Source organism: Camelus dromedarius, chromosome 15, assembly GCF_036321535.1.
Source record: "Camelus dromedarius isolate mCamDro1 chromosome 15, mCamDro1.pat, whole genome shotgun sequence".
Taxonomy (NCBI): Eukaryota; Metazoa; Chordata; class Mammalia; order Artiodactyla; family Camelidae; genus Camelus; species Camelus dromedarius.
In genome coordinates, this window is record NC_087450.1 from 19,241,060 (window position 1) to 19,254,823 (window position 13,764).

The window sequence follows — 13,764 nt, forward strand, 5'->3', positions numbered from 1 at the left end:
AAAATAAGCTACTAGGATATATTGTACAGCACAGGAAACGAAGCCAATATTTTACAGTAACTTTAAATGAAGTATAAACTATAAGAATTTTGAATCACTACGTTGTAAACCTGAAACTAATATAATATTGTAAATCAATTATACCTCGATTTTAAAAAAAGCAAAGAAAAGCAGTCACCTCTCCCAAATCTCTCTTCCCACTTCCAAACAGTGGCTGCTGCATTTGTTCCCTGCGGTGAGGAACAAACTTTAAAACAGAAGAGAATTTTTGCACCTGTGTTTTGGGTACCAGACATCAAGGTTTTTTCTCCTACATAAGATAAATGATTTTGATCACTGTAACAAAGGGAATTTTTAAAAATTGTTTTCCCCACAATCTCCTCCTCCTAGGAGAGAAACGTATTGTCACTGAAATATTTAGTTCACTTTTCTTTAAACTTGATATCAGGCACCACACACCTTTTATTCTAAGCCATCAAGATTCTTTAAGAACTGCTGTTTTGTGACCATGAATGACCATACGCACTGGTGGACTGTACACTGGGTGTTCAAGAGAGCACATGGCGCCACGACTGTTGTTGATAAACATACTTCGTCTCCAGGATTCTGACGCCAAGTGTCAACTGTGGTACTTTGTATACCTAGGATATTAATTCATAATTGTTTCTTTTTGTTGAAGGTTGATATCCTTTCCATTGATTTAAACTTAACATATTAACATTTTTACTCCACATGCCCGGTAGTCATATACTCCAAGGCACTGGACCACTAGAGGGCATAAGTGCCACTGTTTAATCAAATACGTATATTCAGGTCTGTAAACCTGTGTGACTTGGAGTGCTTCCTGCAAACGATTCCGACTGTTGATTATTTACATAGACCGTGGTGATATTTTAAAAAATGCTTTTATACTTATAGATTATTTCATTGAATTTTAGAAAATGGATATCAATAAATGTATTTACTTCGAAAAATGAATAAAATTTCAAAATGAAGAAACAAGGGTTCAACGCTGGCAGAAACAGGCTCAGCCCCACCTACTCGGGCGTAACCTGAAGGCGGACCACACCCTCGGACGGGTCCAGCTTGAGTTAACGGAAGGGACCTCACCGCCCAGGAGGTGTTGGGAGTGGGGAGACGTGGGTGTCTCGACACCCGCCTTTACAATCGCTGTTGGTCATTTCTGCTTCTGGGAGTCCGTCCAGAGTGTCCGCGGCGCCCAGGGCCCCGGGTTAACAGCACCCGCCAACCTAACAATCCCCGCCAGCCCCGAACTCCCTTGTGCGGCTCCCGCACCCGGCGCGCAGCGGGCAGCCGGCTACGTCATCCCGGCGCCGCGCCGCCAGTCAGGACCCTTTCCCCACCCCCGCCTCTTTCTCCCGGCGCCGGTGCCGCTTTCTGGAAGCTTCGTGAAGGCGGCGGGCTCTTACCGTTACTCTGTGGAATCCGCGTCCATCTGTCCTTCCCGAGCGCGCTCAGACCTAGCTAAGCTCGCCATGCCCGAGAACGTGGCCCCCCGGAGCGGGGCGCCGGCCGGGGGTGCCGGTGGCCGCGGGAAGAGCGCTTATCAGGACCGCGATAAGCCAGCCCAGATCCGCTTCAGCAACATCTCTGCGGCCAAAGGTATCGCTCCCCCTGCCTCAGCCGCGTCCCTCGGGATCGAGCTGCGCACACTCACCGGGTTTTGGGGTGGGCATGGCTCGCTTTGTGTTCCTTCAGATGAACCCCTCTGGTTCCTCCCATTGAATAAGTTCGTTGCGGGGAATCTTCATTTTGTTGTCTGCCCAGGATTCCCGACCCCAAGTATGGAGGCCCTTGGGCTTGCCCTGTTCTGCGGCCTAGACGCCCATAATTTTTCGTTTTGGGCTGTGCTTCCTTCATCATGCTTCAAAAAGTGGCTGAGGCCCGCATGCAGCGGCCCACTGGTAGACTATTTGTAGAATACTTTTTCGGGTTTTTTTTGTCTAATAAAAGTAGCATTTAAGTAGGTTTCTCTCGGCGCAGCTTTTGAAACGAATTTGGGTAGACTCTCCATATCTTAAATTGGGGCATGGCCCATTGTACAGAAGTGTGGGGAACCGACTTACCAGTCTTGTTTGAGAATAATTATGAGGAGCTACATTGTGCTCGATGTTCTCTCTGCACGTTTAACAGAGCACAAGCAAATGGAGAACAACTTGGCCCTTGGTGAAATTCAAGAAAACTGGTTTCCCTTCTGTCACATTACTTCATGGCCTTGACCTTTAAATTCTAGACAAGGTTTTCTTACCTATAAAAGTGAGGAACAAAGGCTTAAAGAGATCTTGCTGGTTTTGTGTATTGGGTGCAGTGAGTATTTCGTTCGGGTTAGAGAATAAGATGCATGAAAATATGAGAGGTGAAATCCTAAGGCAGAGTGGGCCAAATTTTGAAGGGCCTAGTATACTGGAAAGGGTTTGGCGTAACTCCCGCAGCTACAGATTTTTCTTTAGCATAACGAGGTAATAGCTAATTTGGAGGGTTGACTGTGAGGATTAAATAAATCATGTGAAGAGCCACATATATAAAGTACAGCCTTACAAATATTTGAGCTTATCTGTCCAGGTGACTGAGGGTGTGATGATGATTCTAAAACAGCAGGTGCATTGGAGGAAGGACAGTGGAAAAAGAGAGAATAGGTTCTCATTTAGGTCTAAATGAGTTGGTGAGGTCAGAAGGACCTGATGGGTAAGCTTAGGAATCATTTGGAAGTTCAAAAGAATATTTACCTGGAAATAAAAGTTGGTAGTTACGTGGGGAGCATAGTTGAAGCGTAGATTTATTCCTTTAGAAACAAGATGTTGGATAGATTCTGGGGAGGCCAAAAAAGCTATGTAATATGGTAGATTTTCAAGACACAAGGGAGATACAAGATGGTACCTTTACTTTGGTTAACTTTGGAAATACTGGTGCACAGAGGATTGAAAAAGAGGACTACCTACAAGAAGGAAAGACCACCTAAATTACCTATGAGCCTCATCCTTACATCTTAAGTGAGGAGAGCTCATAGAGCACAGGGGCATAACCAGTCTGCCCAAGTCAGACAAACCCTACAAAGTGGTCTAGAAAAGCTGCTGCCAGGTGCATCTTTAGTGTAATTCATGGAGCCAGTTTTTTATTTTGGCTCCAAGAAGGTAACAGTGCCATTGGTTGACGTCAAAAACCACACAGAAAAGAAGTAGCAGTAGTTATAGTCTATTCAGCACTAGGTATTTAAGAGATAATACTGCATGCCACACAGTATGTTAAATTTCAGACACTTTCAGAGAGATAATCAGTCTAAAATTTTTAATTTTTTGGATAGTGTGTCTTTCTTGAATCTTCATGTAAATGAATATAAGGGCATTCTTAAAGTGAATTGGTCTGCTTGTAGAATCATGGCCACAGGAGTCCACTAAGATCACCTGAAAGGGTAATGGTGTTTGGATGATTAGGAAATGCAGCCTAAAATTATGAAATAATTAGGTTCAGTATAATTTTTAAACTACATGTTCTCAAACTCTTTAAGATTATGTATTACTGTTTACACAATATGGGGGAGCATTATGCTAGTTGTGGAGTATACAAATATACATAGGATGCAATCTCAGACCTGTGTATATGGGGTGTAATGGTATATGTAAAAGAGAAGGGTTTAATCATTCGCCCTGGACTTGTCAAAGTAAAGGGGATTGAGTACTGTTTATCAATTCCAATCTCTTAGAATATAAGTAGACTAAGAAAATAGAAACATGCTCATGGACAGGTAATAAGAACAGGTAACTTTGGAATGGTAGACTGTATATCCGGAGATGGTTTTTAATATATAATTATGACTAAAAGCTATGGTTTTTGGATTTGTTTTTTTATTTCAGATTTTGAAGTTTTGTTTTTTTGTGGAGTTGTTGTTTGATTTTGTTTTGGGGTCAAAGGTGTTTGGGTTTTTTTTTTAAACTGTGGGCCATCCATGTATCGGCTTCACATTAGTGAACAAAAACCTTTGCCCTCAGAAATTATACTGTAGTTATACAGTGTGCTAGGAGGCCTACCCTGTCCTATTGCTGCTTGTTTTGTTTTAAGGAATGAAGAAAATAGTACAGTCCTCAGTGAGCGCACATAACTAGATTGTGCCATTTTGATATTTAAACGAAGAGTAAGTGAATCCTCAAAATTTATTCTGCCATATGTAGAGTACAAGTGCCATGTATAGTGATTCTAACAACAAAGGGTGAGTGTTGTACAGTTAAAAGAGTAAAATAATTATTCTGTTTCCAGTAGATTATTATTAGACATTGAATTTTCTTTAGTGGACAGATTGTTGTGCACCATATTCAGATAAGGACAAAATGATATTTGAGAATAGAAATGCTTTGCTCTTGAAAGAGTCTTTATTTCTTTTTCCTTCGGTTTATAGCTGTTGCTGATGCTATTAGAACAAGCCTTGGACCAAAAGGAATGGATAAAATGGTAAAAAGCTGAATCATTCATTACTATTGAGTGCTACTGTCCATACTGCAAGATCTCTATAGATGGTTAAGATATGCCATTAGGGAGTTCAGAAGGGAATAGATTACTTTGGGATGAATAGGACCTAACTATAATTCATATTTTATTTAATGCTTTTTAAACAATGAAAGTGCATACACAAAAGTAGTTAATTAGATGGAAAGCATAGGAAGGGTAGGTGTTGGGGCTTAAGTTCTGTGTTACTTATTGATGTAACTGTGACCTGACAAGAATATATGGGATTTCAGCCCTACTTCTGGCTTAATTGGCTGGCTGCTTAAAACAGACGCATTTCAGTAACTTCTGAGCAATATACACTCAAATTCATTGCTAGTTAACATTGAAAAGAAAACTATATGGAGGGTTGTCTGGATGATTATAGGTCATTATTCCCTCTGGATATTTTAAAATGTGTCCCTGCTAGTAATGCTGTTGCCCTTGGTTGATGATGCTAGAAACAAGTTACTGTGTTGACTATAAGAATTGTGTGCCACTTTCATGGTGCTGTCTTTTGGGGGATTCATGGTATTGTTTCTTATTAGTATGAATCTAGGAATGACAATTATAGTTTATAATTATTATATACTTACAATAATTTATAATATCTTTTCTACCCCTCATTTAGTGTCTCAATTTCATAACTTTTAAGTAGGGATAACTATTTCACTTGTAAACTTGGACTTTTACTGCATGTTCTTAAATCAATATACTATGTAAAAGAAAAGAATTTGAAATTAAGTACTGTGCAAATGTAAATTAAGTTCTCAGTAAGTATTAAAATTAATTGAGCTTTAAGAGTTTCCCGTTAATACTGGGTAAAGACAATTTTTGAAATATTATGAATATAATGAAACAATAATATATTTTGAATATATACTTTCTTTTAAAAAAACAAACTTTCCAGATTCAAGATGGAAAAGGTGATGTGACCATTACAAATGATGGTGCCACCATTCTGAAACAAATGCAGGTGTTACATCCAGCAGCCAGAATGGTAAGTGTAACTTTTAGGTGACTTTCTTTTAATTGTATTGTTTTGTATTTGGTGAACAGTTTAAATTTGTTTTATTTGATCAGATGTTTAAGCATGGTGAAATTTTTTTCTCTTTTTTAATGCTAAATAGGCATATTTTTAAGATGCATTGTATGCCTAGCATTATGGTCTTCATTGCAAGTCGTAATAAAACATGAGTCATCTTGTCCTTGTCCACAGTAGTGTGCCATACAGATGAGGAAGGAAGAGATAAAAACATGAAATTGTACAAATTATTGGTTCCATGGATGTTAGCTGGAAGAGAGCAAAATAATTTTAATTGTATGCAAAATAAATCTTTAGTTTAAACTTGCACTAACATTTATTGTTAGAAACAGTTGCTAATTCAGCTAAGGATCATCATGATGATTCCAATATCAAGTGAGAAGTCACCACATCAAGAACAAATTGCTTAGAAAGAAATTCCTATCTGTTAAAAGTCCCTTTTAATTAGTTAAAGATGACTAAAAATGAATAGATTATGCTCATACAGGGTCACTTTAGATAAACTTGGCCAAGGACTCCAAACTAACAATTTCCTTTCATCTGGAATGCTGCATTTCATAGCTTGGATAGGATACCTATAGTTCTTTTAAGTAGGTGGGAAGAAAAATTTTATAACTCATAGTCTAAACTAGAAATCATAATGTAGCTTTTTAGAGAGAAAGTATATATAAGTTTATAAGTAGAATTTTGCTTGCCACAAATATACATAGGTCATCATTTTTAAATGAAACCCAAGGTGGACAACAGATCAGAAGTTAAGAGTATATTGAATCTTACGATGTTGATAATAATCAAAATCTGTATGTGAAACTGATGTGAAGGCCATTGATGTCATATTTGAATTAGATGTTATGGGTTCTCATTTCTCATTGAGACATGTTCTGTTCACTTAGCTGGTGGAGTTGTCTAAGGCTCAGGATGTAGAAGCGGGAGATGGGACCACATCTGTAGTCATTATTGCTGGCTCTCTCTTAGATTCCTGTACCAAGCTTCTTCAGAAAGGTAGGTAGGACATAGGACATGTCCATTACCAAATGAGGGCAAAAAGTTGTTGAGTAATATGAGATTTAAAATTTAACTTGGAAGAGCTAACTTTTTATTTAGGAATTTTTAGATTATATTTTGCAATAATTATCATATGAATTGGAAAATTCTTTTTGCTTCTGTTTTATTTTTTTGCTAGGCTTCCTTTTGAATGGGACTTGAGAAAATTTTGCTTTTTAAAAACAAATGGTGATAGTGTTGCTAAACTTAAGACTGTAGATGAGGACTGTGATTTGGAAGCGAAAGTATCGGTTCTTGTTTGGTAAATAGTGCTTGATTGTTATTAGTGACTCTCCAATCACTTTTCCTACTTATTACGTAGATTTGTAGAGTTGTGAACAGTATGAAAGTAGTTTTAGTCTTAAATATCACATGAATGTGTAATTGATCTAGTCCAAATTAAATGGAAATAAATTATTAGACATATTATCAGTTAAGGGTATTGAAGCCATTACTATTTGACTGAAGCTTAGTTTATACTTAAGGATAGTTTAAAATTTATAATTGCTTTGAAATTTTAATGAATAGAAACATTTTAAGTCATGTCAAATATGTAGTTTATCTGTTATGATTAAATAACTCGCCTTTCACAAATGACAGGGATTCATCCAACCATCATTTCTGAGTCATTCCAGAAGGCTTTGGAAAAGGGTACTGAAATCTTGACTGACATGTCTCGACCTGTGGAACTGAGTGACAGAGAAACTTTGTTAAATAGTGCGACTACTTCATTGAACTCAAAGGTGAGGCAAGCACTAAGGGATCATTATAAAATTACAGTTAAAGGTTCATTAAGAACTGCAACTCTTATGCAGTGGTTTTTGATGCTGTACAGTTCATAAATGTTAATTTTAAGTCTCAAGAATGACTAGGTACTAAACTAGTTTGTGTAACTGAATTAGTTCAAGTAAAATTTACTTCTTTAAGGCTTTTGGGTAAGTTGTAGTATCCTCATTTTACAGGTGGGAAAAGAGGTCTGGTAAAGTTAATTAACTTATCCAAGACTCACTAATAAGAGTTAGAGCTAAGATTTGAATCCAAGACAGGGCTACCATCATGGTCCATCTCTTAATATCCATGCTGCTTTTCTTATTTATCAAACTTAATGTTTGATGTTACTTTAAATTTCTTGGGAACTCATCACCTGTTTTCTGTTAGGTCATGTGTCATACCCCCAACCCCATTCCTTTTCATCAGCATTATATTGATATACACTTTCTTTGAATGTTAAGTGAAAAGCTAGATAGTATTGGTGATACTCAGTGTTATTATTGATGAATGTCCTCAGAATTAATATAGACAGAATATCATAATGGTTACAAGCATTGGTTGTAGCGCCTATGCTGCTTGGGTTCATTTCTGGCTCCACTTAACTAAGATGTATGTTTTAGCTTCTTCATCTGAAGATTGAATGTTTATATGAATGTAAAGTGCTAATCCCACTGCCTGACATACAATAAGTGCTCAGTGTTAAATATTAGCTATTTTTATCAGTGTCTCAGTATTAGGGGTGCGCATTTATAACATCTGATCACAAGTTCATTTTAGATAAGAAATCTCAACATAACATTAATTTACTTTTTTGAATTTCCTGTAGAATTATTAGTAATCTAGTCAGTCCTGACTACTTTATTAATAAAAGAGGAAAGCAAGTGTGTATTTTTAATTTTGTACCCTTGGTGACTGACAGACCTGAATGGGAAAGACAGTATATATGGAATGTTTCCTCATATGCTCTCCACACTGCCCAAAAAAAGTGATTGAGATTACTTCTCAAATATCTTTGTTATTAAAGAACTAGGACTTTTCTGTTCTGACCTTGACTTTATTTTTTATATATATAATTCTAGGTTGTCTCTCAATATTCAAGTCTCCTTTCTCCAATGAGTGTAAATGCAGTGATGAAAGTGATTGACCCAGCCACAGCTACTAGTGTAGATCTTAGAGATATTAAAATCGTTAAGAAACTTGGGTAAGCATCTCTAATGACAACTTTAATTAATAAAAATTAATTTTGAAAGTAAACATAAGCTGTTGCCAAAAATAAATATGTTGAATGAAAAGTACTTAGATGAAAATCACAGAAATTTGGCGGGTTTTTGTTGTTTTGTTTTCATGGTAACTTGTATTAATCTGAGAATCTCAAGAAATTATACTACCTAATGATGGCAGGGCAGTGGTGTGATCAAAGAGTTTCAGGAATGGGGCACTAATAAATGTGAGTGAGACTGAAGCACATTTTATCAGACTGGTGATTTTTAATCTGTTAGCAGTCTACTAAACTCACAGGTTTCCACTTTCTCTTAACTATCTTCTTTTCTTTTTTCTTAGTGGGACAATTGATGACTGTGAGTTGGTGGAAGGTCTGGTTCTTACTCAAAAGGTGGCAAACTCTGGCATAACCAGAGTTGAAAAGGCTAAGATTGGGCTTATTCAGTTTTGCTTATCTGCTCCCAAAACAGATGTAAGTAGAACCACTTGAAATTGGTTCCTTATATGTTTGACTTTCTAATGATGAAGGCTTTTGCTCATTATTGCAAAAACAGAAAATGCTATGATAAAAAAGCATAGATCTCAAAAGAATTAATAAAATTGAGACTAAAAGTAAAAATTATTAGATGCCAAACATCATAAATCTATAATCTGGTTATTTATTGAAATTGATCATTGACTTAATTGACAAATGAAGACAAAACAATAGGGATATGTATGAAACAATACAACTAGGTTATGTAAAAGTTGTAGTGTAAATAGAATTTCCAGATCCTTTCTAGCTTTCTGAAAACAGAAATCTTCACCCATCCTTCAGTAGCAGGCAGATTTTTTGTCCTACATTTGCAGGAATGGAACTTTAAAATCAGTTTATTGTCCATACTCTGAAGAAACTTTTTTTATTGATGGTATTCTCATTTATTAGTTATAAATACCAAATTCTTTTTTTTAACCCATGTAAAAATTAATGCTGATGTGTAGATCTTTGTTATAAATAGTACTTGTCCTTTGTGCTTCTAGCATACAAGTTTTTTTTTTAAACAAGCCATAGACTAAAGGAATGCAACTGAAATTAGTAATACATAAATTTGTGTGAAGAGAATTGACATACTCATGAAACAGGATAATCATTTTTATATTTTATGATTGCAAAAGTGTGAAAATTACAAATAAGACAGCAGGATGTATAGGTGAAAGTAAAAAACCTGAGTTAAGTTTCATGTATTTTTCTAGATTTTTTCTGCATGTATATATAATTTCTTATTTGGTATGATTTTCTTTGTGTTTATACTGTACATAGTATTTTCATTAAGTCTTTCACTTTTTCGCTAAACAACTCTTAAAATGCAAATTATAATGTTCTTTTTATCAACAGATGGACAATCAAATAGTAGTTTCTGACTACGTCCAGATGGACCGAGTGCTACGGGAGGAGAGAGCCTATATTCTAAATTTAGTGAAGCAAATTAAAAAAACAGGATGTAATGTTCTTCTCATACAGAAGTCTATCCTAAGGTGTGGGGCTTTTTATTTTGTTCATCTCTTAATGATAATTGATTTTGGATCCCCTCTAGCAATTTTTAAAGAAACATTTGAGGTGGGTAAACCACAAAGAAATCTGGAATGAATCTCCACTTGGGGGCATTGTTTTGTTCTAGTAAATGATCTAATGTGAGTTCTCTTCCTGCTGTGATATTTAAGTGTGAGATGTGTTATCTTTCTAGACCAAGGCCCTTAATATCAAGTAAAAAGCTAACTTTGATCTAAAATTAACCAGCTAAAAAGGGCATTTATTTAAAGTTCCTTGAAATTTTAGAAGTTCCACGGGGAATGCTAGCTAGTCCATGGATTGAAAGAATTCTCCGAAATGTGAACTTTTTTGTTTGTTTTCAATGTTTTCTTCTAATAGGTAGACACATTCTCATGTACTCTGTTAATACATTATGCCAGAAAGTACTACAAATGCTCTTGATACAGAAACCTTGATGAAGAGTTAGATTACCTGGTTCTAATCTCAGGTTATGTAATAGCTAGTAACCTTGAGTAAATTGCTCTCAAAACTCAATTTCCTTTTCTGTAAAACAAGGATAGTAATATCCACTCTTCCAGTATTACAGGGTTGTCAGGAGGATCATTCCAGATAATTTGTGGGAAAGTGTAAATTTGTGGAGTCTTGAACTAATCATACTCAATCCTAAAAACCTGACGTATTGATAAAGTTAATTGTCAGAGGTATACTTATTTACTGTTGAGAAAATTTTAACAATTATCTTTCATTGTGTGTTTTACAAGTAGTGTCATTGGGGTGCATTTTAAATAATATCCATTAGAAATTTTAGTTAAGAATTTTGAGCTCATAAACTTGGTAAACTTAAAGCATCTTTTTTCACAAATAAATTGTTTGGTAATTGGCCATTTAAATAACCGTAAAATTATGAAAACCTTGGAAAGCAATTGAATAGTGAAAGAATTTTTTAACCTAATACTGACATAATCACTGATTTTGTATTTTAGAGATGCTCTTAGTGATCTTGCATTACATTTCCTGAACAAAATGAAGATTATGGTGGTTAAGGATATTGAAAGAGAAGACATTGAATTCATTTGTAAGGTAAAATATTCTTAACATCTGTATGTGTGAAAATGTTCAATACTCAAATATCTCAATTTGTGGATTTGACTATTTTTCCTGTCTAGACGATTGGAACCAAACCGGTTGCTCATATTGACCAGTTCACTGCTGACATGCTGGGATCAGCTGAGTTAGCTGAGGAGGTCAATTTAAATGGTTCTGGCAAACTGCTCAAGGTAACAGTATTACAGTTAGTAGCTTTTATATTTACCTAGGTTTTTTTGTTGGGTGGAGGGTTTTATTTGTGTCAACCCTTACTTCAAATACCTAATTAGGAGTTTGTTTACTAAAGATTACAGGCTGCGCAAGCCCTGGAAAAACAGTTACAATTGTTGTTCGTGGTTCTAACAAATTGGTGATTGAAGAAGCTGAGCGTTCCATTCATGATGCCCTATGTGTTATTCGCTGTTTAGTAAAGAAAAGGTAATGTTAAATTACTCAGTAACATTTTGAGCATAAAAACTTAAGTATTTTGATTTTTAAGGTGTAAATACTGTATTATTTAAAAATAGCTTTCTACTGGATAAAATAAGCTAAAAATATATTTGTGAATTTCAGAGCTCTTATTGCAGGAGGTGGTGCTCCAGAAATAGAGTTGGCCCTACGGTTAACTGAATATTCACGAACATTGAGTGGTATGGAAGCCTACTGCGTTCGTGCTTTTGCAGATGCTATGGAAGTCATTCCATCTACACTAGCTGAAAATGCTGGCCTGAATCCCATTTCTACAGTAACAGAACTAAGAAACCGGCATGCCCAAGGAGAAAAAACTACAGGCATTAACGTCCGAAAGGTAATTTAATCTTTAATCTAAGGTGAGAAGAGAAAAAAAAAAGAGGCTAAGATGATGAAAAGAGTATTTTGAGGCCGGAAGACTGGAGACAGAATTGCCTGTTGTTAATCCTGGGGTAAAGGTGACTAGGTTAGTGGCAGTAAGAATCTGAAAGTGGAAAGTGGGAGAGATATAAAGGCAGGGCAGACTAGACTTGGCCAAATTCAGAATTAGGATTCAGAGATGATTTAAAGTCTCATTACTTTTAATAACTACAATCATCTTATTTTTGTCAGAATACTTTTAAATAAAAGAAACTTACAAGGAGTTTTAGAGTTAGGATAGGCAGAATCCAGCGTTAATTCAATTTTTCCAAATGTTAGTTGAAGTACAACCTACAGTGTAGAGAAGAGCTTAGTAGGGAGTATCTTACTCTTGACTAGACCAGGGGAAAACTAAGTTTGAAAGGCCTTAGGGCATACTGGTAACAGTGTAGTTGGCCATATGTATCATTATAAACACTAAAAGCAACTTGGACTGACTTGCAGGGTGGTATTTCCAACATATTGGAGGAACTGGTTGTTCAGCCTCTGCTGGTTTCAGTCAGTGCACTGACTCTAGCAACTGAAACTGTCCGGAGCATTCTGAAAATTGATGATGTGGTAAGTATACATAGGTTGTGAACTTCCCTACAAAGTCAAAAAGGCATTTTTTGTTTGTTTTCAAGAGTTGGGGTAGGAAGCAGTAAATGTTGTTAGTTTGCTAGTCATTAAGGGTGAAAACAGTTTATACTTCTAGTTTTTTCTCATCTATAAAAATAGGTAAATTTGTACAATTGCCTTAAACATCTTTCATCCTTAAAAATCTGTCATTACAGGTTTTGAAACTTAAGTTTTTTTTTTGTTTTTTTTTTTTTTCAGGTAAACACTCGGTAATCCGGGTAACACTGGCCGACTGGCGCTATCATGGCCACTAATAATGCATCTGGAGTGGAAGAGCACCTTGGCATCCTTATTGTTTGGAAGATTTGTTTACTTTATGGATTTCTGGGCCTGGTCTTCCAGTTGACATTTGCTTGAAATTGTATTGACACAGTTTAATAAAAACATTAAAATGTTTGGTTTCAAAAAGCAGATTCATTTACTGCCCTCCATTATTTACTGCCCTCCATTTTCTCCTCCCCAATGTTCTATTATTTCTCACACTGTTGAAAAACCTGTATAAAGGGGGTGAAAAAAAAAGTTCACATTTACCTGTTAACTTTCTCAGGGCTTAATCCTGGGTACTTTAAGTTTTGTTCATGTGCGTTTTTTAATAGAAGTAATGAGAAGGGGGAAAAATGATCCAATATGCTTATTACCCTGATAAATCCCCATTTACAGTAATATATATGCTGTTTGAAAAGGTAACAGTACAGAAAGTGAAAAATGAAAGGTTTTTTCATTCTGTTCCCTTCCTCCAAGAATAACCACTGATCTGTTAATTGGGATTCCTTCTAAAAGTAAAAAATGTCTGCATATATACAGGAAATCAATTATTTGTAGGAAAAGTATTCTTAACTGGTAATTTTGCAGTGATTTAAAACATCTTTATTGCCTCTACCCTGATCAACCAGCACCATCTCTAACCACAAATAGTGCAGCAAAGTTGTTGGTAACATTGGCAAACAAGTGAAATTCTAACATACACGGTTTTACTTTCATCTTATTGTAAAGAATATCAGCCAACATTCATGGTGGAAGTATGTTAATCGATTAGTTGCAACCATAGGTTGGCTATAGG

The 13,764-nt window shown here is 36.0% G+C and overlaps 1 protein-coding gene across 1 annotated transcript; it reads left to right on the top strand.

Annotated features, from left to right (window-relative positions):
• Window positions 1–1,353: 1,353 nt before the first annotated feature.
• Window positions 1,354–13,112, top strand: CCT4 (chaperonin containing TCP1 subunit 4). Its single transcript, XM_010989775.3, has 14 exons — window positions 1,354–1,623; window positions 4,412–4,464; window positions 5,408–5,497; window positions 6,436–6,544; window positions 7,187–7,329; window positions 8,437–8,558; window positions 8,918–9,050; window positions 9,954–10,093; window positions 11,093–11,189; window positions 11,276–11,386; window positions 11,503–11,633; window positions 11,769–12,003; window positions 12,531–12,644; window positions 12,903–13,112. The coding sequence occupies exons 1-14, from the start codon at window positions 1,497–1,499 to the stop codon at window positions 12,915–12,917; spliced, it is 1,620 nt and encodes a 539-aa protein (XP_010988077.2). The 5' UTR covers window positions 1,354–1,496; the 3' UTR covers window positions 12,918–13,112.
• The last annotated feature ends 652 nt before the right edge of the window (window positions 13,113–13,764 follow it).